Here is a 24,715-nt window from a genome sequence, read left to right on the forward strand (position 1 = left end):
AGGTGTAGTAGCAGTAGTAAGTTGTGGGGACTGCTGTTGGGACTCTGCTGTTGGGACTCTGCTGTTGGGACTCTGCTGTTGGGACTCCACTGATAGCCAGGTGTAGTAGCAGTAGTAAGTTGTGGGGACTGCTGTTGGGACTCTGCTGTTGGGACAGCTTTATGTAGGCCCTAACAGTTTGTGGACACCGTTTGTCACCGTTATAGTGCAATGAATGTATTGTTTAGTGTTGTGTTGTGGGTTTGCTGGCAGGCATCTCAAAAAATATAAATATTTTTGCCCCTCCAAGATTTACATGCTAAAATCACCACTGATAATGATTGGGGATTTACATTTGTGAGGTAAGGACTGCATTTGATTTTTTTCCCCAGAGTGCACTTGTTCCCTTTGTAAAAACAATGTATGACTCCATTGGGATTGACTGTAAAGTAATGTCATTAAAATGATGTGAATGGCAGTGAAACAGTATAAAATGACAGAAGTTCCCTCTGGGGAAAAATGTAGTAATTCCATTCTATTCTAATTAACGATTTTGAAATGTGCCACTGAAACTAATTACTTCTCACAAAGTTACTTATGTTCTAACACCCCCCTAATTGAAAGGGCAATGTCTGGTTTTGTCAGCATGATTAAATAAAAAAATCATAAAAAGTGCATTTGAGACCAATGCTGAATGGTGTCCATAGAGCCACTTTTGAGCCCTAATGGCTGGCTAGTGGCATCGGAGGTCATTCAGGTTCAATAGCACTGAAGGAAACTGACATCCACCCATAGATATTGTATGTCAATGTGAGGTACTGATTCACCAGACACTTAGCAGCACCCCTGGCTCATCTCTTTAACACAACAATATTGTAAATAGCATCTACTCTGTAACTTTTGGTCCCTGAACCTTGAAGGGAAGGTAGGGTGGGAAAGGAGGGAGGGAAGGAGGGGGAGGGGTGGGGGTGGGGAGCGAGGGAGGGAGGGGGAGGGAAGGTAGGGTGGGAGGGAAGGGGTGGGGAGGGAGGGAGGGAAGGTAGGGTGGGGTGGGGAGCGAGGGGGGAGGGAGGGAAGGGGGAGGGAAGGTAGGGTGGGAGGGAAGGGGTGGGGAGGGAGGTAGGGGGGAGGGAAGGTAGGGTGGGGTGGGGGAGCGAGGGAGGGAGGGAAGGGGGGGGGGGGGAGGGAAGGTAGGGTGGGAGGGAAGGGGTGGGGAGCGAGGGAGGGGGAGGGAAAGTAGGGTGGGAGGGAAGGGGTTAGGAGGGAAGGGGTGAGGAGGGAAGGGGGAGGGAAGGTAGGGTGGGGAGGGAGGGGGAGGTGAAAGGAGAGAAGAAGGGATGGTTGGCCTGGCCCTTGTTTGAAAGAACAGCTTCTCTATAGATAGAGGTCAGAGGAGAGCAGATGGAGAGGAGAGATGGAGCTAGCTCTGCTATCTGAGGTTAGCCTAGCATACCTAGCTAGCTGCACTCACAGGTGCTCTGGATGACTCTGTAGACAGGAGATCATTTCCTGTACCGGCTTTCCCTCGAAACAGATCTGATACACTGCGACAAACAGAGGGAACCTGGGAAAGACACAACAGAATGACACAAGAGTTAAAATAGAAACATACAACCACCTCTCTCATCATTAGATCAAGTCTGGGCTCATGGCCAGGACCACAGGGTAATACATACAGGTGGAATGGGTGACAGACTACATTTGGCGAGGTACTGTATCTGTATCGATCAGAGAGAGAGAAAGAGAGAGAAAGAGAGAGAGAATTGAATTAAGAGAGGACAGAGAGAGAGACAGAGAGAGAGAATTGAATTGAGAGAGGACAGAGAGAGAGAGAGAGAGAGAGAGAGAGAGAGAGAGAGAGAGAGAGAGAGACAGAGAGAGAGAGAGAGAGAGACAGAGAGAGAGAGAGAGAGAGAGACAGAGAGAGAGAGAGAGAGACTCACTTATCCACCAGTCCCTTCTGTTTGAGGATGTGGTAGACTTCAGCTGAGGTAGCAGGACCCTGGAGCTTCTGTCCATTCAACATCTCCTGCTCCAGGACCTCAATAGTCTAGCAGGGAGGCAAATACAGGACATATTACCATGTATCTGTGTAGGAGTTAGGCCTATACTGTTTATGTTGTCATGGGGTGGTGTACTGTTGCCATGGGGTGGTGTAAATTTGCCATAGGGTGGTGTAATGTTGTCATGGGGTGGTGTACTGTTGCCATGGGGTGGTGTAAGGTTGCCATGGGGTGGTGTAACGTTGTCATGGGGTGGTGTAATGTTGCCATGGGGTGGTGTACTGTTGTCATGGGGTGGTGTAATGTTGCCATGGGGTGGTGTACTGTTGTCATGGGGTGGTGTAACGTTGTCATGGGGTGGTGTAACGTTGCCATTGGGTGGTGTACTGTTGTCTGGTTGTCACGTTGTCATGGGGTGGTGTAATGTTGCCATGGGGTGTCATGGGGTGGTGTAACGTTGCCATGGGGTGGTGTACTGTTGTCATGGGGTGGTGTAACGTTGCCATGGGGGGTGGTGTCAACGTTGCCATGGGGTGGTGTAACGTTGCCATTGGGTGGGTGTAACGTTGCCATTGGGTGGTGTAACGTTGCCATTGGGTGGTGTAACGTTGCCATGGGGGGTGGTGTAACGTTGCCATGGGGTGGTGTAACATTGCCATGGGGTGGTGTAACGTTGCCATGGGGTGGTGTAAGGTTGCCATGGGGTGGTGTAACGTTGTCATGGGGTGGTGTACGTTGTCATGGGGTTGCCATTGGGTGGTGTAACGTTGCCATGGGGTGGTGTAAGGTTGCCATGGGGTGGTGTAACGTTGCCATGGGGTGGTGTAACGTTGCCATGGGGTAGTGTAATGTTACGTTGACATGGGGTGGTGTAACGTTGTCATGGTCAGTCAGCCGGCACTAACCCAGGTCTGGTGTAGAGTTGGACGTTGGTCCTTACCTTTCCTGTCTTGGCGAAGGCCTCGGCCACGCGTCGGTTGCGTCCTCCATAGCAGGTGGTGATGAGGTCAGCCACGCCGCAGCTCTCCAGGAAGGTTGCAGAGGAGACGACGCCATCTTTACTGAAGAGCTTAGCGAAGGCTATCATCTCCATCAGTCCTAGTCTGATTACAGCTGCCTTGGTGTTGTCCCCACACCTCAGCCCATCACAGAACCCTGCTCCTACCGCTACGATGTTCTGAGGAAGAGAGAAGGAGACATACAGGCAAGAGGTTATTACCACGACATTACCATTTTACAATGGAAGTATCCATATTACCATGCACATACACACACTGGGCCGGGTACTTAATAGTTACCTACAGGGCTCTACAGTGTATTAGAGTTACCTTCAGTGTTCCACAGAGCTCTACAGTGTATTAGAGTTACCTTCAGTGTTCCACAGAGCTCTACAGTGTATTAGAGTTACCTTCAGGGCTCCACAGGGCTCTACAGTGTATTAGAGTTACCTACAGGGCTCTACAGAGCTCTACAGTGTATTAGAGTTACCTTCAGGGCTCTACAGTGTATTAGAGTTACCTTCAGGGCTCTACAGTGTATTAGAGTTACCTTCAGAGCTCTACAGTGTATTAGAGTTACCTACAGGGCTCTACAGTGTATTAGAGTTACCTTCAGTGTTCCACAGAGCTCTACAGTGTATTAGAGTTACCTTCAGTGTTCCACAGAGCTCTACAGTGTATTAGAGTTACCTACAGGGCTCTACAGAGCTCTACAGTGTATTAGAGTTACCTTCAGGGCTCCACAGAGCTCTACAGTGTATTAGAGTTGCCTACAGGGCTCTACAGTGTATTAGAGTTACCTACAGGGCTCTACAGTGTATTAGAGTTACCTTCAGAGCTCTACAGTGTATTAGAGGTACCTTCAGAGCTCTACAGTGTATTAGAGCTACCTTCAGGGCTCTACAGTGTATTAGAGTTACCTTCAGGGCTCTACAGTGTATTAGAGGTACCTTCAGAGCTCTACAGTGTATTAGAGCTACCTTCAGGGCTCTACAGTGTATTAGAGTTACCTTCAGGGCTCCTGAGAGCTCTACAGTGTATTAGAGTTACCTTCAGGGCTCCACAGAGCTCTACAGTGTATTAGAGTTACCTTCAGGGCTCCACAGAGCTCTACAGTGTATTAGAGTTACCTTCAGGGCTCCACAGAGCTCTACAGTGTATTAGAGTTACCTACAGGGCTCTACAGTGTATTAGAGTTACCTTCAGGGCTCCACAGAGCTCTACAGTGTATTAGAGTTACCTTCAGGGCTCCACAGAGCTCTACAGTGTCTGCATCATCCACCACTGTGATCCTGAAGTTAGGAGTCTGCAGGAGCTCCTTGAAGAGCAGGCCGTTCTCCATGATCTTACTGCCTGGTAAAGCAACACGTTTTTACATCCCAACACATAGCCAGCCTATCACGCCATCTCTGTCAAAGCTTTGTCGTAATTACTATCTATCTCATTCCATATAGTTATCAAATAACTGCATGGCTTTGTTTTACATTTGTGTATAGAAATGTCTTGGCAATTATGTTGATAAATGATGCTGGGGGTTTTCTTACCGATGGTGGTCTCACAGAACTTCTCTGCTGCCACCTCGTTGGCGATGTTAGCTCCCATCAGAACACTGACGTCTATAGCCATCTTCTCCCTGATTATGTCCGAGATGAGCTTCAGGCCCTCCGGACCCTCGTCTATTCCCTGTGGGGACAAGAGACAGCTACATGGTTCAATAGTGTTTCTCGTTCCATTTGTTTTACAGGGCAACGTGAGAGAACAGATCAAAGGGAGTGAGACAACCTGAAAGACGACATTGACAGAGAGGAGTGAGAGGAGTGGAGAGGAGAGGAGTGAGGAGGCAACTAGTTCCGTGGAGAGAGAGGTGAGAGGTGTCACTAGGTGTCACTAGTGTTTAGTGGTTAGTGGTTAGTGAGAGGTGTTACTAGTGGTTAGCGAGACGTGTTACTAGTGTTTAGTGTTTAGTGAGAGGTGTTACTAGTGTTTAGTGAGAGGTGTTACTAGTGTTTAGTGTTTAGTGAGAGGTGTTACTAGTGGTTAGTGAGAGGTGTTACTAGTGTTTAGTGGTTAGTGAGAGGTGTTACTAGTGGTTAGTGAGAGGTGTTACTAGTGGTTAGTGAGAGGTGTTACTAGTGTTTAGTGAGAGGTGTTACTAGTGTTTAGTGGTTAGTGAGAGGTGTTACTAGTGTTTAGTGAGAGGTGTTACTAGTGTTTAGTGGTTAGTGAGAGGTGTTACTAGTGTTTAGTGTTTAGTGAGAGGTGTTACTAGTGTTTAGTGAGAGGTGTTACTAGTGTTTAGTGGTTAGTGAGAGGTGTTACTAGTGTTTAGTGTTTAGTGAGAGGTGTTACTAGTGTTTAGTGAGAGGTGTTACTAGTGTTTAGTGTTTAGTGAGAGGTGTTACTAGTGTTTAGTGGTTAGTGAGAGGTGTTACTAGTGGTTAGTGGTTAGTGAGAGGTGTTACTAGTGGTTAGTGAGAGGTGTTACTAGTGGTTAGTGGTTAGTGAGAGGTGTTACTAGTGGTTAGTGAGAGGTGTTACTAGTGTTTAGTGGTTAGTGAGAGGTGTTACTAGTGGTTAGTGAGAGGTGTTACTAGTGGTTAGTGAGAGGTGTTACTAGTGTTTAGTGAGAGGTGTTACTAGTGTTTAGTGGTTAGTGAGAGGTGTTACTAGTGTTTAGTGAGAGGTGTTACTAGTGTTTAGTGGTTAGTGAGAGGTGTTACTAGTGTTTAGTGGTTAGTGAGAGGTGTTACTAGTGTTTAGTGAGAGGTGTTACTAGTGTTTAGTGAGAGGTGTTACTAGTGGTTAGTGGTTAGTGAGAGGTGTTACTAGTGTTGAGTGAGAGGTGTTACTAGTGGTTAGTGGTTAGTGAGAGGTGTTACTAGTGGTTAGTGAGAGGTGTTACTAGTGTTTAATGGTTAGTGAGAGGTGTTACTAGTGGTTAGTGAGAGGTGTTACTAGTGGTTAGTGAGAGGTGTTACTAGTTTGGTTAGTGAGAGGTGTTACTAGTGTTTAGTGAGAGGTGTTACTAGTGGTTAGTGAGAGGTGTTACTAGTGTTTAGTGTTTAGTGAGAGGTGTTACTAGTGTTTAGTGAGAGGTGTTACTAGTGGTTAGTGAGAGGTGTTACTAGTGTTTAGTGTTTAGTGAGAGGTGTTACTAGTGTTTAGTGTTTAGTGAGAGGTGTTACTAGTGTTTAGTGAGAGGTGTTACTAGTGGTTAGTGAGAGGTGTTACTAGTGTTTAGTGGTTAGTGAGAGGTGTTACTAGTGTTTAGTGGTTAGTGAGAGGTGTTACTAGTGTTTAGTGAGAGGTGTTACTAGTGGTTAGTGAGAGGTGTTACTAGTGGTTAGTGAGAGGTGTTACTAGTGTTTAGTGTTTAGTGAGAGGTGTTACTAGTGGTTAGTGAGAGGTGTTACTAGTGGTTAGTGAGAGGTGTTACTAGTGTTTAGTGGTTAGTGAGAGGTGTTACTAGTGGTTAGTGAGAGGTGTTACTAGTGGTTAGTGAGAGGTGTTACTAGTGGTTAGTGAGAGGTGTTACTAGTGGTTAGTGGTTTACTACGGTTTCTACCTGTTTGTTATGTGTTTTGCTCGTAAAAACATCCATTCAGAGACACACAGAGACAGTCAGACTTCTGTCTCAACTCCACATATGAGGGCTTGTCCCTGACAGACAGACCGAAAGAAAGACAGACACACAAACAGAGACAGAGACAGACAAACAGAAAGGACAGACAGACAGACAGACAGACACTACAGTAGATCCAGAGTAGGCTACTCTACTCCCTCTGATATTAGCCTTCTCTCTCCTGCAGACGCCAACTCAATCTGGGACAGAGATGGGAGTACCGAGAGGAGAGCATATCATGTCTCCGCAAAACATCACTCTAGAAATATTCAAACATCATAAGCCAGACGTGGGAGTTTAACTGCCCTGGAGAGAGACATAACCAGCTGGTGACAGAAACAAACTAGGCCAGGCCAAGGCCCTGTGGACTTGTTTTCTAGACACACACTGACACACAGAGGACAAACACTTCCTGAATAACTAGAACCCTGCAGAAGTAGTTGTAACTGATTGAAGACTAGACATTAATACAGTAATAGATAGTAGAGAGACAAGGCTGAATGAGAGTTTACTAAATTAATCCCAACACCATAATCGTCTGATTACATTCTTGGAGAACGGGAAGACTGTCCTCTCCAAAAAAAACAAATGAGCCTGTAGTTAATTATGTAGTAGTAGTTTTACAAGCCTCTCCACTAAAATAAAGCTTCTCAGAATCCCCTGGCTCCTGAACCACACAAATCCCTCTTTACAAAGGCCCCGCTCTGGCCCAATCCAGAGGTTTAACACAAGGCCCCGCTCTGGCCCAATCCAGAGGTTTAACACAAGGCCCTTCTCTGGCCCAATCCAGAGGTTTAACACAAGGCCCCGCTCTGGCCCAATCCAGAGGTTTAACACAAGGCCCTGCTCTGGCCCAATCCAGAGGTTTAACACAAGGCCCTGCTCTGGCCCAATCCAGAGGTTTAACACAAGGCCCTGCTCTGGCCCAATCCAGAGGTTTAACACAAGGCCCTGCTCTGGCCCAATCCAGAGGTTTAACACAAGGCCCTGCTCTGGCCCAATCCAGAGGTTTAACACAAGGCCCTGCTCTGGCCCAATCCAGAGGTTTAAAACAAGGCCCTGCTCTGGCCCAATCCAGGGGTTTAATACAAGGCCCTGCTCTGGCCCAATCCAGAGGTTTAACACAAGGCCCTGCTCTGGCCCAATCCAGAGGGTTAACACAAGGCCCTGCTCTGGCCCAATCCAGAGGTTTAACACAAGGCTCCGCTCTGGCCCAATCCAGAGGTTTAACACAAGGCCCTGCTCTGGCCCAATCCAGAGGTTTAACACAAGGCCCTGCTCTGGCCCAATCCAGAGGTTTAACACAAGGCCCTGCTCTGGCCCAATCCAGAGGTTTAACACAAGGCCCTGCTCTGGCCCAATCCAGAGGTTTAACACAAGGCCCTGCTCTGGCCCAATCCAGAGGTTTAACACAATGCCCTGCTCTGGCCCAATCCAGAGGTTTAACACAAAAAGAGGAGAGAGAACCGTGACACAGTTATAAAGATGTTCTAACTACATAATCTGACTTAAAAGATGGTTATTTTTAACTGCATAAATGTATCACAGATCTAGGTAGAGCATGGCAGAGAGACCATATACAGTGCCTTGCGAAAGTATTCGGCCCCCTTGAACTTTGCGACCTTTTGCCACATTTCAGGCTTCAAACATAAAGATATAAAACTGTATTTTTTTGTGAAGAATCAACAACAAGTGGGACACAATCATGAAGTGGAACGACATTTATTGGATATTTCAAACTTTTTTAACAAATCAAAAACTGAAAAATTGGGCGTGCGAAATTATTCAGCCCCCTTAAGTTAATACTTTGTAGCGCCACCTTTTGCTGCGATTACAGCTGTAAGTCGCTTGGGGTATGTCTCTATCAGTATTGCACATAAAGAGACTGAAATTTTTTCCCATTCCTCCTTGCAAAACAGCTCGAGCTCAGTGAGGTTGGATGGAGAGCATTTGTGAACAGCAGTTTTCAGTTCTTTCCACAGATTCTCGATTGGATTCAGGTCTGGACTTTGACTTGGCCATTCTAACACCTGGATCGCAAAGTTCAAGGGGGCCGAATACTTTCGCAAGGCACTGTATATATATATATATATATATATATATATATATATATATATATATATATATTCACCTTTATTTAACCAGGTAGGCAGGTAAGTTCTCATTTACAATTGCGACCTGGCCAAGATAAGCAAAGCAGTTCGACAGATACAACGACACAGAGTTACACATGGAGTAAAACAAACATACAGTCAATAACACAGTAGAAACAAGTCTATATACGATGTGAGCAAATGAGGTGAGAAGGGAGGTAAAGGTAAAAAAGTCCATGGTGGCAAAGTAAATACAATATAGCAAGTAAAACACTGGAATGGTAGTTTTGCAATGGAAGAATGTGCAAAGTAGAAATAAAAATAATGGGGTGCAAAGGAGCATATGAGCCATTAGCTAAAACAGCTCTTGTGGACAGCCAACGTAATAATTCAGCATCTAACCAAATTACACAAGATTTTAGTTTCATGGTTTAATCGAGATATTTAAACAAAACAACTGGCCAAGAAACCCAATGGGTTTAACACTGAGGTCAGGACAGCTAGTGTTTTTCTACCCTGCTGTCACTGAGGTCAAGACAGGTAGTGTTTTCTACCCTGCTGTCACTGAGGTCAGGACAAGTAGTGTTTTTCTACCCTGCTGTCACTGAGGTCAGGACAGGCAGACTGGGACCAGAGTGGTTGGTGATGGTGTTAGTAAGGAGAAGCAGGAGGAGAACACTGAGAAATGAGAGGGCTTCATAGAGCCTTATAAGGAGGAGGAGAACACTGAGAAATGACAGGGCTCCATAGAGCCTTATAAGGAGGAGGAGAACACTGAGAAATGACAGGGCTCCATATAGCCTTATGAGGAGGAGAACACTGAGAAATGACAGGGCTCCATAGAGCCTTATAAGGAGGAGGAGAACACTGAGAAATGACAGGGCTCCATATAGCCTTATAAGGATGAAAACACTGAGAAATGACAGGGCTCCATATAGCCTTATAAGGAGAAGAACACTGAGAAAGGACAGGATTCCATAGAGCCTTATAAGGAGAAGAACACTGAGAAATGACAGGGCTCCATAGAGCCTTATAAGGAGAAGAACACTGAGAAAGGACAGGATTCCATAGAGCCTTATAAGGAGAAGAACACTGAGAAATGACAGGGCTCCATAGAGCCTTATAAGGAGGAGAACACTGAGAAATGACAGGGCTCCATAGAGCCTTATAAGGAGAAGAACACTGAGAAATGACAGGGCTCCATAGAGCCTTATAAGGAGAAGAACACTGAGAAAGGACAGGGATTCCATAGAGCCTTATAAGGAGAAGAACACTGAGAAATGACAGGGCTCCATAGAGCCTTATAAGGAGAAGAACACTGAGAAATGACAGGGCTCCATAGAGCCTTATAAGGAGAAGAACACTGAGAAATGACAGGGCTCCATAGAGCCTTATAAGGAGAAGAACACTGAGAAATGACAGGGCTCCATAGAGCCTTATAAGGAGAAGAACACTGAGAAAGGACAGGATTCCATAGAGCCTTATAAGGAGAAGAACACTGAGAAATGACAGGGCTCCATAGAGCCTTATAAGGAGAAGAACACTGAGAAATGACAGGGCTCCATAGAGCCTTATAAGGATTCCATAGAGCCTTATAAGGAGAAGAACACTGAGAAATGACAGGGCTCCATAGAGCCTTATAAGGAGAAGAACACTGAGAAATGACAGGGCTCCATAGAGCCTTATAAGGAGAAGAACACTGAGAAATGACAGGGCTCCATAGAGCCTTATAAGGAGGAGAACACTGAGAAATGACAGGGCTCCATAGAGCCTTATAAGGAGAAGAACACTGAGAAAGGATAGGATTCCATAGAGCCTTATAAGGAGAAGAACACTGAGAAATGACAGGGCTCCATAGAGCCTTATAAGGAGAAGAACACTGAGAAATGACAGGGCTCCATAGAGCCTTGTGTGTTTTAGGTTGGAGAGTAAACATAAGAGTAGGACGTTTGGCGGTGTGAAACTCTTACCTTAATGAGTGTGATTCCCCTGGCCTGGGAGGAGACACAGCCCACCATCTCATCACACAGCTTCCTGATGAACTGGTGAGGAACCACGAACACTAGGAGGTCAGCCCCCTCAGCAGCATCCTGGAGCTGAGGTACAGCCACCTGTTGAGAGGGAAGGAGGGTGAGAGTAGGGGGTGAGAGAGAGAGGGAAGGAGGGTGAGAGAGAGAGAGAGGGAAGGAGGGAGAGAGAGAGAGAGAGAGGGAAGGATGGAAGGAGGATGTGAGAGAGAGAGGGAAGGATGGAAGGAGGATGAGAGAGAGAGAGAGAAGGAGGGTGAGAGAGAAAGAGGGAAGCAGGGTGAGAGAGAAAGAGGGAAGGAGGGTGAGAGGGGGTGAGAGAGAGAGAGAGAGGGAAGGAGGGTGAGAGAGAGGGGGAAGGAGGGTGAGAGAGAGAGAGAGAGAGAGAGAGAGAGGAGGGTGAGAGAGAGGGAAGGAGGGTGAGAAAGAGAGAGGGGGTGGAGAGAGAGAGAGAGAGAGAGAGGGTGGGTGGGTGGATGAGAGAGGGTGGGGGGGGGTTGGTGATGGTGTAAACTACAAGCTTTCAGTCTTTGTTTAAACTAATTTCTGCTCAGACAGTCCTCCTACCACGTTGTCAGGCAGTCTGTATCCAGGCAGGTACTTGACATTCTCATGGTCTGTGTTGATGATGTCTGTGAGATTCCTGCCGTTCACATTCTCCTCAAACACCCACATCTTGACTGTGGTGGCGAAACGCTGCAGGGCCTGAGCATTACTGCCGATTATCCTGGCAATGGCTGAACCCCTGTAGGGAACAAGAATCATCGATGTACATTAATTACACTGGTCTACAACTGACCATTTACCATCGTCCTGTGGCAAGAGACAATAGCAAAAACAATCTAAATTATTATCTTAACTGTTCACCGTTATTCTAGAATGGGATAACCTAATAAAATTCAATCTTCTCCTTTGTCAAGAAATTGCTCATGTCATAAACATTATCCTTTAAACATTATCCAACAGAAATGCATTGTCGTCCCCTCAACATGAGTGGATTCAAAACCCCACGTTGCTCTCCTGCTCATGTTCTCCTTGACAATAGCTACGATGTAACGTCTATGTTATACAATGGATCCGCGCTCGCCTCTGCGCCAGAGAGAGATACACCTAACGTTACATTGTAAGATACAGACACTGGCAGCTAATGCTGCTCTATCTGACCATCTAGCCCAGTAACATCTATCTGACCAGCTAGCCCAGTAACATCTATCTGACCAGCTAGCCCAGTAACATCTATCTGGCCAGCTAGCCCTGTAACATCTATCTGACCATCTAGCCCTGTAACATCTATCTGACCAGCTAGCCCTGTAACATCTATCTGACCAGCTAGCCCAGTAACATCTATCTGACCAGCTAGCCCAGTAACATCTATCTGGCCAGCTAGCCCAGTAACATCTATCTGACCAGCCCAGTAACATCTATCTGACCATCCCTGTAACATCTATCTGACCATCTAGCCCAGTAACATCTATCTGACCATCTGTAACATCTATCTGACCATCTAGCCCAGTAACATCTATCTGACCCTAGCCCTAACATCTATCTGACCATCTAGCCCAGTAACATCTATCTGACCAGCTAGCCCAGTAACATCTATCTGACCATCTAGCCCAGTAACATCTATCTGTAACATCTATCTGACCATCTAGTAACATCTATCTGACCCTAGCCCAGTAACATCTATCTGACCAGTAGCCCTGTAACATCTATCTGACCATCTAGTAACATCCTGACCATCTAACATCTATCTGACCATCTAGCCCAGTAACATCTATCTGACCATCTAGCCCTGTAACATCTATCTGACCATCTAGCCCAGTAACATCTATCTGACCATCTAGCCCTGTAACATCTATCTGACCATCTAGCCCTGTAAACATCTATCTGACTAGCCCAGTAACATCTATCTGACCCCAGTAACATCTATCTGACCAGCTAGCCCTGTAACATCTATCTGACCAGCTAGCCCAGTAACATCTATCTGACCATCTAGCCCTGTAACATCTCTGACCATCTGACCATCTAGCCCAGTAACATCTATCTGACCAGCTAGCCCTAACATCTATCTGACCATCTAGCCCAGTAACATCTAGTAACATCTCTGACCATCTAGCCCTGTAACATCTATCTGACCATCTAGCCCAGTAACATCTATCTGACCATCTAGCCCTGTAAATCTATCTGACCATCTGACCAGACCATCTAGCCCTGTAACATCTATCTGACCATCTAGCCCTGTAACATCTATCTGACCATCTAGCCCATCTAGACCCTAGTAACATCTATCTGACCATCTAGCCCAGTAACATCTATCTGAACATCTATCTGACCATCTAGCCCAGTAACATCTATCTGACCATCTAGCCCAGTAACATCTATCTGACCATCAGCCAGTAACATCTATCTGACCCTAGCCCTGTAACATCTATCTGACCAGCTAGCCCAGTAACATCTATCTGACCAGCTAGCCCTGTAACATCTATCTGACCATCTGTAACATCATCTGACCATCTAGCCCTGTAACATCTATCTGACCATCTAGCCCAGTAACATCTATCTGACCATCTAGCCCAGTAACATCTATCTGACCATCTAACATCTATCTGACCATCTAGCCTAGCCCTGACCAACATCTATCTGACAGCCCATCTATCTGCCTGTAACATCTATGACCTGTAACATCTATCTGACCATCTAGCCCAGTAACATCTATCTGACCAGCTAGCCCATCTATCTGGCCAGCTAGCCCTGTAACATCTATCTGGCCAGCTAGCCCTGTAACATCTATCTGGCCAGCTAGCCCTGTAACATCTATCTGACCAGCTAGCCCTGTAACATCTATCTGACCAGCTAGCCCAGTAACATCTATCTGACCAGCTAGCCCTGTAACATCTATCTGACCAGCTAGCCCAGTAACATCTATCTGACCAGCTAGCCCTGTAACATCTATCTGGCCAGCTAGCCCTGTAACATCTATCTGACCAGCTAGCCCAGTAACATCTATCTGACCATCTCTATCTGACCATCTAGTAACATCTATCTGACCAGCTAGCCCTGTAACATCTATCTGACCATCTAGCCCATCTATCTGACCATCTAGCCCAGTAACATCTATCTGACCATCTAGCCCAGTAACATCTATCTGACCATCTAGCCCTGTAACATCTATCTGACCATCTAGCCCAGTAACATCTATCTGACCATCTAGCCCAGTAACATCTATCTAGTAACATCTATCTGACCATCTAGCCCTGTAACATCTATCTGACCATCTAGCCCAGTAACATCTATCTGACCAGCTAGCCCAGTAACATCTATCTGACCATCTAGCCCTGTAACATCTATCTGACCATCTAGCCCTGTAACATCTATCTGACCATCTAGCCCTGTAACATCTATCTGACCATCTAGCCCAGTAACATCTATCTGACCATCTAGCCCAGTAACATCTATCTGAGCCCCATCTATCTGACCATCTAGCCCTGTAACATCTATCTGACCATCTAGCCCAGTAACATCTATCTGACCATCTAGCCCAGTAACATCTATCTGACCCAGCCCATCTATCTGACCAGCCCTGTAACATCTATCTGACCTAGCCCATCTAGCCCTAGTAACATCTATCTGACCATCTAGCCCATCTATCTGACCATCTAGCCCTGTAACATCTATCTGACCCAGCCCATCTAGCCCTGTAACATCTATCTGCCCATCTATCTGACCCTAGCCCTGTAACATCTATCTGACCATCTAGCCCATCTATCTGCCCTGTAACATCTATCTGACCAGCTAGTAACATCTATCTGACCAGCTAGCCCTGTAACATCTATCTGACCCAGCTATCTGACCATATAGCCCCCTGTAACATCTATCTGACCCTAGCCCATCTATCTGACCCTAGCCCTGTAACATCTATCTGACCACCAACATCTATCTGACCATCTAGCCCTGTAACATCTATCTGACCAGCTAGCCCTGTAACATCTATCTGACCAGCTAGCCCTGTAACATCTATCTGACCATCTAGCCAGTAACATCTATCTGACCATCTAGCCCAGTAACATCTATCTGACCATCTAGCCCTGTAACATCTATCTGACCAGCTAGCCCAGTAACATCTATATCTGACCATCTAGCCCTGTAACATCTATCTGACCAGCTCTGACCAGCTAGCCCTGTAACATCTATCTGACCAGCTAGCCCAGTAACATCTATCTGACCATCTAGCCATGTAACATCTATCTGACCATCTATCTGACCATCTAGCCCAGTAACATCTATCTGACCATCTAGCCCAGTAACATCTATCTGACCATCTAGCCCATCTATCTGACCATCTAGCCCTGTAACATCTATCTGATCTAGCCCACCATCTGACCATCTAGCCCTGTAACATCTATCTGACCACCATCTATCTGACCATAACATCTAGCCCTAGCCCATCTAACATCTATCTGACCATCTAGCCCTGTAACATCTATCTGACCATCTAGCCCATCTATCTGACCATCTAGCCCAGTAACATCTATCTGACCATCTAGCCCTGTAACATCTATCTGACCATCTAGCCCAGTAACATCTATCTGACCATCTAGCCCAGTAACATCTATCTGACCATCTAGCCCTGTAACATCTATCTGACCATCTAGCCCTATCTAACATCTATCTGACCAGCCCATCTAGCCCTAGTAACATCTATCTGAGCCCATCTATCTGACCATAGCCTAGCCCTGTAACATCTATCTGACCAGCTAGCCCAGTAACATCTATCTGACCAGCTAGCCCAGTAACTATCTATCTGACATCTATCTGCTAGCCCTGTAACATCTATCTGACCAGCTAGCCCATCTAACATCTATCTGACCATCTAGCCCTGTAACATCTATCTGACCATCTAGCCCAGTAAATCTGACCATCTAGCCCAGTAACATCTATCTGACCAGCTAGCCCTGTAACATCTATCTGACCAGCTAGCCCTGTAACATCTATCTGACCAGCTAGCCCATCTATCTGACCATCTAGCCCTGTAACATCTATCTGACCATCAGTAACATCTGACCAGCTAGCCCTGTAACATCTATCTGACCAGCTAGCCCTGTAACATCTATCTGACCAGCTAGCCCCTATGTACCATCTATCTGACCATCTAGCCCATCTATCTGCTAGCCCTGTAACATCTATCTGACCATCTAGCCCGTAACATCTATCTGACCATCTAGCCCTGTAACATCTATCTGACCATCTAGCCCTGTAACATCTATCTGCTAGCCCTGTAACATCTATCTGACCATCTAGCCCTGTAACATCTATCTGACCATCTAGCCCTGTAACATCTATCTGACCATCTAGCCCTGTAACATCTATCTGACCATCTAGCCCAGTAACATCTATCTGACCCTGTAACATCTATCTGACCAGCTAGCCCTGTAACTATCTGACCATCTGTAACATCTATCTGACCATCTAGCCCTGTAACATCTATCTGACCAGCTAGCCCTGTAACATCTATCTGACCATCTAGCCCTGTAACATCTATCTGACCATCTAGCCCAGTAACATCTATCTGACCATCTAGCCCTGTAACATCTATCTGACCAGCCCATCTATCTGACCATCTAGCCCTGTAACATCTATCTGACCATCTAACATCTATCTGACCATCTAGCCCAGTAACATCTATCTGACCATCAGCCCATCTATCTGACCATCTAGCCCTGTAACATCTATCTGACCATCTGTAACATCTATCTGACCATCTAGCCCTGTAACATCTATCTGACCAGCTAGCCCAGTAACATCTATCTGACCAGCTAGCCCTGTAACATCTATCTGACCATCTAGCCCATCTATCTGACCAGCTAGCCCTGTAACATCTATCTGACCATCTAGCCCATCTATCTGACCAGCTAGCCCAGTAACATCTGACCATCTAGCCCAGTAACATCTCGATCTGACCATCTGCTAGCCCAGTAACAATCATCTATCTGATCTGACCATCTAGCATCTATCTGACCAGCTAGCCCAGTAACATCTATCTGACCATCTAGCCCTGTAACATCTATCTGACCAGCTAGCCCAGTAACATATATCTGACCATCTAGCCCAGTAACATCTATCTGACCATATAGCCCATCTATCTGACCATCTAACATCTATCTGGCCAGCTAGCCCTGTAACATCTATCTGACCAGCTAGCCCAGTAACATCTATCTGACCAGCTAGCCCAGTAACATCTATCTGACCAGCTAGCCCAGTAACATCTATCTGACCAGCTAGCCCAGTAACATCTATCTGACCAGCTAGCCCAGTAACATCTATCTGACCAGCTAGCCCAGTAACATCTATCTGACCAGCTAGCCCAGTAACATCTATCTGACCAGCTAGCCCAGTAACATCTATCTGACCATCTCAGCCCAGTAACATCTATCTGACCTGACCATCTAGCCAGTAACATCTATCTGACCAGCTAGCCCAGTAACATCTATCTGACCAGCTAGCCCAGTAACATCTATCTGACCATCTAGCCCATCTATCTGACCATCTAGCCCATCTATCTGACCATCTAGCCATCAGTACCATCTAGCCCATCTATCTGACCATCTAGCCCATCTATCTGACCATCTATCTGCCCATCTATCTGACCAGTAACATCTATCTGGCCATCTAGCCCATCTATCTGACCATCTAGCCCATCTATCTGACCATCTAGCCCATCTATCTGGCCATCTAGCCCATCTATCTGACCATCTAGCCCATCTATCTGACCATCTAGCCCATCTATCTGACCATCTCTATAGATTGCATGTCATCGACAGGAGCAACAGTGATCATTGACAGTGACTGAACTCACCAGTTTCCAGAGCCGACAATGCACACTTTCAGAGGCGACGCCATTTGGAGATGTTTCCTATATGTTTCTGGAGAAGAAACTGTTCAAAAATGTACTGATTCCGAAGATATAGGTAACTAGTGACAGATGATATGAGGAGTGGATTTATGGAGAGGAGACAGAAGAGCGCCTCTAAGCTACTACAGACTGAACTACTGTAAATGACATCATCAAGGAGATGCCGCACTGGAGGATTCTGGGATTACGAGTTTTTTTCAATGTTAGTTACAATTAGCAGATGGAAGTTGAGTAGCCTATTTCAGATGTCTGTCCCCTGATAAATTACAAGACAATTGTTGCAATGTTTACTAATGTCTCTCTTCTGGAAGAAATTCATGAAGAATATGAATTGAATAGCCTTACATTTTCATATCAAATAGGCTAAATGACATAGTCCTATTTTTTTTACCTAGTCGAAATTAAATATTGAATATCTCACTCATCATGCATGTACGTTGAGATCCTTGTGTGTGGTGAATGAGCTTATGGTGAATCCGTGTGTTCTCTGCGATGATGCATATAGAACCTGTATTCTAGAGGTACATCGGTATCGTGGTTGGCTGGCAGTCAAAGGGAGTGACCAACCCGGGATTTCCAGTAGAAAAAAAAACGCAGAAACGTCAGAAACGTCAGAGCCACACACCAACACCGCAGCAAGACACGGAATACCCCTCATAAGTCAGTACAGGGGTCCATATTCTCCAAGAAGCCGCACTAACGGAGAATGTGGTCATCACCCTGTTCTGGAATCTCCACTGCATTCGATCTTCTTCTCGTTCGGTTTTCCACCTTCTAAAACAAGATAATCTTATCTTTAGCCCAAATCTCAACTATGGACAAGCACCCAGGCTCCAACACGATCAACCCCGCATCCTACCATGGGAATCCGGCCGCACGGTGTTCGGACCGAGGAGTTGGCGGTTCGTGTCCGCACAGCCTGGGCTCAGAGGCAGGCACCGCAGGCAGCCGTGGTGGGGTGTCCGGGGACAGCGCGTCTACTTTGCATCAAACCCACAAGCGGCGCCTGGAGGGGGTCCTCAATAAATACACCAACCTGCTACAGGGATGGCAGAACAGGTACAGTAGCCTATTCAGGGGGTCTAGCTCTGGTCCAAGAAGTTATACGCGGACGCACACTAACGCCGTAGAACAGGCGTAGTTTTATAGTGGTTATTAGCCGAGTTTGGTGCCATTGTTGATCAGTTGTGTCTGCTCGAAAGTCATCTCATTTCACATATATTTAAAAAAAAATCTAATTTAATCTTATCTATTCACAACAAGTTCGGTTCGATATTAAATATTCATCTTATCTATTTAATTTTCACCTATTTTTTTCGTATCTTATCACATCTATTGATAACAGAAGTTACCAAAAAGGGGGGGCGGGGCAGATCACATTCACCGTCATCAATCAGCTGATTGATGAAGATGTCATAACGCACAGGATGTTTCCATTGGAAGGACTGAACCGGGAGGAGCGTCGCTTTGCGTTGCTGCACGACAAGGCATTTTCCGTCCCGTTGCCGTGTTTACTAAAACACCGTTGTTGTTGTTGTTGGCAACAACACAAGTGATGACCATAAACACAATATATAAATACTGTTTTTATGTTCTATTCTGCCTTGTTCTATTCTATAGTTTAGTGAATTATTTGTTAAGTGGTCGCACTGCCTTCCGTCATGAAAGCAGTCATTGAGTTCATAGAGATAAGGCACTGAGATAGGAAGGTTAATAAATACTGTAACATGAAGGCGGACTCAGACAGGAACAGGGTTTCGCTGATATAGTGGAACTGTTGTTTTGGAATGATTTCATGTTCAGAGCCAGATGGTCCCAGGCTGTGTGAGAGCTCCAGGGTGATAGGTTGACAGTCTGCGATGGGGGACAACAACAGACTCTATTTCACTGCCCTTTGCATTTCTATTACTGAACTTGGCTCATTCAGAGTGAATAGACCTTTTTAGACTTGTTCAGTAGACCTGTCTACCAACACACAGGCCCTGTTCCCTATATAATGCACTACCTTAGACCAGGACCCTATTCCCTACATAGTGCACTACTTTAGACCAGGGCCCTGTTCCCTATATAATGCACTACCTTAGACCAGGACCCTATTACCTACATAGTGCACTACCTTAGACCAGGACCCTATTCCCTACATAGTGCACTACTTTAGACCAGAGCCCTATTCCCTACATAGTGCACTACTTTAGACCAGAGCCCTATTCCCTATATAGTGCACTACTTTAGACCAGGGCCCTATTCCCTATATAGTGCACTACTTTAGACCAGAGCCCTATTCCCTATATAGTGCACTACTTTAGACCAGGGCCCTGTTCCCTATATAATGCACTACCTTAGACCAGGACCCTATTACCTACATAGTGCACTACCTTAGACCAGGACCCTATTCCCTACATAGTGCACTACTTTAGACCAGAGCCCTATTCCCTACATAGTGCACTACTTTAGACCAGAGCCCTATGGCTCTGACTACATTATGTAGGTGATGGAGTTCCATTTGGGACAGAGACACACTGTTGCTTTGGATTAGGTCTGGTGGGTGGTGGGATCTGAAGGAAAATCAATGATCCCTAACAGGAAAGCCCCTCTCCCATCTCTGGCACGCTGCTAGTGTGTGTGTGTGTGTGTGTGTGTGTGTCACTGTGTGTTTAGATCGATAGAGAGAGCAGCCAGTCGTGTAATGAGCTCGGATCACAGTGTTCTGTTGGTTACTGACTGATTCACTCTGTCTGGCTGTCTCTCTCTCTCTCTCTCTCTCTCTCTCTCTCTCTCTCTCTCTCTCTCTCTCTCTCTCTCTCTCTCTCTCTCTCTCTCTCTCTCTCTCTCTCTCTCTCTCTCTCTCTCTCTCTCTCTCTCTCTCTCTCTTTCTCTCTCTCTCTCTCTCTCTCTCTCTCTCTCTCTCTCTCTCTCTCTCTCTCTCTCTCTCTCTCTCTCTCTCTCTCTCTCTCTCTCTCTCTCTCTCTCTCTCTCTCTCTCTCTCTCTCTCTCTCTCTCTCTCTCTCTCTCTCTCTCTCTCTCTCTCTCTGAAACTTTCTCTCTCTCTGAAACTCTCTCTCTCTCTGAAACTCTCTCTCTCTCTCCCTCCATGTCTCACTTGGCATGTGTTTGCGTGTGTTTTATTAGTGTGATAAATATGTGATATGGGGAGAATTCCAGAAAATTCTGCACTCCGTACAACCACATGGTTGTTACACTTTTAACAATATGAACATTCTAGTCTAGGTGATAACCAAGGACCGGAACAAATATTCAGACTGTTTTTTTAACACAATGCCAGAGAAATACCTGAGAACCTGGCTGCATGAGTTCTAAAATTAAATCAGTCAGGTTTGACTTTCCAGGTTTGCGTCCTGCGCCCGCTGTGCTCTATTCAAACTGCTCTTTGAACTTTTAACGATATCTGTTCCTACGTGAATGTTTGGCTCACTTTCTCTCAGTTCTCAACTGAATCAAAAGAAGTCAAATGTGATACTGATTGCATGTGAGAGATGCTGAAATCAGCTCTGAGACATCCTCCTGTCTCAATATTGCACACTGTTTTCTGTTTTTCATAGTATTTCTCTTCGGGGGGGGAGGGGGGGGGGCAGGCAGCGGAGCCAACAAACTGTTTGATAAAGCATTTCTGACATTTCTGAAGTATATCTCAGCACAGTAATTGCAACATTGTGGTTTCAATCCTGTCCGAAGGGCTTTTATGTGTTGTGACCAGAAGGTTTGACAGAAGAGGAGCTTGTGGTTTTAATCCTGTCAGAAGGGCTTTTATGTGTTGTGGCCAGAAGGTTTGACAGAAGCAAGGTTGTGGTTTCAATCCTGTCAGAAGGGCTTTTATGTGTTGTGGCCAGAAGGTTTGGCAGAAGAGGAGCTTGTGAATTGGAATGATTTCCAATAGTTTAAGACGTATTGACCTGCCAGCTTCTTCAGTGTCTGTTGCTGTGTTATGACTGGTTTTGCTGAACCGTACCTGCTGTTCCCATGAATCCCCCTCTAATCAGACATACGATGTCTGGACCATACCTGCTGTTCCCATGAACCCCCTCTAATCAGACATACGATGTCTGAACCGTACCTGCTGTTCCCATGAACCCCCTTTAATCAGACATACGATGTCTGAACCGTACCTGCTGTTCCCATGAACCCCCTTTAATCAGACATACGATGTCTGAACCGTACCTGCTGTTCCCATGAATCCCCCTCTAATCAGACATACAATGTCTGAACCGTACCTGCTGTTCCCATGAACCCCCTCTAATCAGACATACGATGTCTGGTGATATACTGTTATTGACAGTATAAAGGACAGAAACAGCGAGTCAGTCTAGTTGAATGGGACAGCAGGACATCAGAGTACCTGAGCTCTTCTGGGAAGTGGAACAGAAGTAGATCACAGTACCTGAGCTCTTCTGGGAACCGGAGCAGAAGTAGATCACAGTACCTGAGCTCGTCTGGGAAGTGGAACATAAGTAGATCACAGTACCTGAGCTCTTCTGGGAAGTGGAGAAGAAGTAGATCACAGTACCTGAGCTCTTCTGGGAACCGGAGCAGAAGTAGATCACAGTACCTGAGCTCTTCTGGGAAGTGGAGAAGAAGTAGATCACAGTACCTGAGCTCTTCTGGGAAGTGGAACAGCACATCACAGTACCTGAGCTCTTCTGGGAAGTGGAGAAGAAGTAGATCACAGTACCTGAGCTCTTCTGGGAACCGGAGCAGAAGTAGATCACAGTACCTGAGCTCTTCTGGGAAGTGGAGAAGAAGTAGATCACAGTACCTGAGCTCTTCTGGGAAGTGGAACAGCACATCACAGTACCTGAGCTCTTCTGGGAAGTGGAGCAGAAGTAGATCACAGTACCTGAGCTCTTCTGGGAAGTGGAGAAGAAGTAGATCACAGTACCTGAGCTCTTCTGGGAAGTGGAACAGTACATCACAGTACCTGAGCTCTTCTGGGAAGTGGAACAGTACATCACAGTACCTGAGTTCTTCTGGGAAGTGGAACAGAAGTAGATCACAGAACCTGAGCTCTTCTGGGAAGTGGAACAGAAGTAGATCACAGTACCTGAGCTCTTATGGGAAGTGGAACAGAAGTAGATCACAGTACCTGAGCTCTTCTGGGAAGTGGAACAGTACATCACAGTACCTGAGCCCTTCTGGGAAGTGGAACAGAAGTAGATAAACACTCTTACTCCTCCTCCTCCTCTTCCTCCTCCTCCTGATACACACTCTTACTCCTCCTCCTCTTCCTCCTCCTGATACACACTCCTCCTCCTCCTCTTCCTCCTCCTCCTGATACACACTCCTCCTCCTCCTCTTCCCCCTCCTCCTGATACGCACTCCTCTTCCCCCTCCTCCTGATACACACTCCTCCTCCTCTTCCTCCTCCTCCTGATACACACTCTTACTCCTTCTCCTCTTCCTACTCCTCCTGATACACACTCTTACTCCTCCTCCTCCTCCTGACACACACTCCTCCCCTCCTCCTCCTCGTCCTCCTCCTGATACACACTCTTCCTCCTCCTCCTCCTCTTCCTCCTCCTGATACACACTCTTCCTCCTCCTCCTCCTCCTGATACACACTCCTCCTCCTCCTCTTCCTCCTCCTCCTGATACACACTCTTACTCCTCCTCTTCCTCCTCCTCTTCCTCCTGATACACACTCCTCCTTCTCCTCTTCCTCCTCCTCCTGATACACACTCCTCCTCCTCCTCCTCCTGATACACACTCTTCCTCCTCCTCCTCCCCTCCTCCTCTTCCTCCTCCTGATACACACTCTTCTCCTCCTCCTCCTCCTCCTCCTCCTCCTCTTCCTCCTCCTCCTGATACACACTCCTCCTCCTCCTCTTCCTCCTCCTCCTGATACACACTCCTCCTCCTCCTCCTCCTCCTGATACACACTCTTCCTCCTCCTCCTCCTCCTGATACACACTCCTCCTCCTCCTCCTCTTCCTCCTCCTGATACACACTCTTCCTCCTCCTCCTCTTCCTCCTCCTCCTGATACACACTCCTCCTCCTCCTCTTCCTCCTCCTACTGATACACACTCCTCCTCCGACAATGCCACACAAATCAGAATCTGGTCATCTGGAGTTGATGGGATGAGTAGCGGGTCCTCCAGAGCAGACCACCCTTCCTCCTCCTCTTCCTCCTCCTCCTCCTCCTCCTCTTCCTCCTCCTCCTCCTCCTCCTGATACACACTCTTCCTCCTCCTCTTCCTCCTCCTCCTGATACACACTCCTCCTCCTCCTCTTCCTCCTCCTCCTGATACACACTCCTCCTCCGACAACGCCACACAAATCAGAATCTGGTCATCTGGAGTTGATGGGATGAGCAGCCGGTCTTCCAGAGCAGACCACCCTTCCTCTTCCTCCTCCTCCTCCTCCTGCTCCTACTGATACACACTCTTCCTCCTCCTACTGATACACACTCCTCCTCCTCCACCTCTTCTTCTTCCTCCTCCTCCTCCTCTTCATCCTCCTCCTCCTTCTTCTTCTTCCTCCTCCTCCTCCTCTTCATCCTCCTCCTCCTTCTTCTCCTCCTCCTCCTCCTCCTCATCCTCCTCATGCATATACAGCACCACATATGCACAGAATTGTACTTCGACAAGTCTGCCGTAGCGCCCTCTGTACTGGGCCACTCTAGTTGTGTGCCAATCAGAAGGAATGTGAGATGTAGAGCTCTCTGTACTGGGCCAATCTAGTTCTGTGCCAATCAGAAGGGATGTGAGATGTAGAGCCCTCTGTACTGGGCCACTCTAGTTGTGTGCCAAGCAGAAGGGATGTGAGATGTAGAGCTCTCTGTAGCCAAACCCAGTGGAGGTGCATCTGCCTCGGTCTGTCAGACTCTGACGTGAGAGTGGTTTTGGCACATGACAGGATACATTAGTTCAGAATGAACTGTCTCCCTTAAAAAAAATCTCTCTCTCTCTCTCTCTCTCTCTGTCTCTCTCTCCTCTCTCTCTCTCTCTCTCTCTCTTTCTCTCTCTCTCTCTCTCTGTCTCTCTCTCTCTCTCTCTCTCTCTCTCTCTTCTCTTTCTCTCTCTCTCTCTCTCTCTCTCTCTCTCTCTCTCTCTCTCTCTCTCTCTCTCTCT

At 46.6% G+C, this 24,715-nt stretch overlaps 2 protein-coding genes across 2 annotated transcripts in view; one reads left to right on the plus strand and one right to left on the minus strand.

The window, feature by feature from the left end:
* Positions 1-1,244: 1,244 nt before the first annotated feature.
* gpd1l (glycerol-3-phosphate dehydrogenase 1 like) lies at positions 1,245-18,257 on the minus strand. The gene is made up of 8 exons (XM_042316559.1): positions 17,576-18,257; positions 11,290-11,467; positions 10,666-10,806; positions 4,525-4,663; positions 4,221-4,333; positions 2,923-3,159; positions 1,923-2,029; positions 1,245-1,543 (listed from the first exon to the last, which is right to left on the minus strand). The coding sequence occupies exons 1-8, from the start codon at positions 17,617-17,619 to the stop codon at positions 1,447-1,449; spliced, it is 1,056 nt and encodes a 351-aa protein (XP_042172493.1). The 5' UTR covers positions 17,620-18,257; the 3' UTR covers positions 1,245-1,446.
* Positions 18,258-18,296: 39 nt separating this feature from the next.
* The window catches only part of osbpl10b (oxysterol binding protein-like 10b), a 134,863-nt gene continuing 128,444 nt past the window's right edge, over positions 18,297-24,715 (plus strand). Inside the window, 1 exon segment of the mRNA XM_042316560.1 lies at positions 18,297-18,691. Within this exon segment, the coding sequence (XP_042172494.1) occupies positions 18,447-18,691 (245 nt within the window). The 5' untranslated portion in view covers positions 18,297-18,446.

The sequence above is a fragment of the Oncorhynchus tshawytscha genome, unplaced genomic scaffold (genome assembly GCF_018296145.1).
Source record: "Oncorhynchus tshawytscha isolate Ot180627B unplaced genomic scaffold, Otsh_v2.0 Un_contig_164_pilon_pilon, whole genome shotgun sequence".
Lineage (NCBI taxonomy): Eukaryota > Metazoa > Chordata > Actinopteri > Salmoniformes > Salmonidae > Oncorhynchus > Oncorhynchus tshawytscha.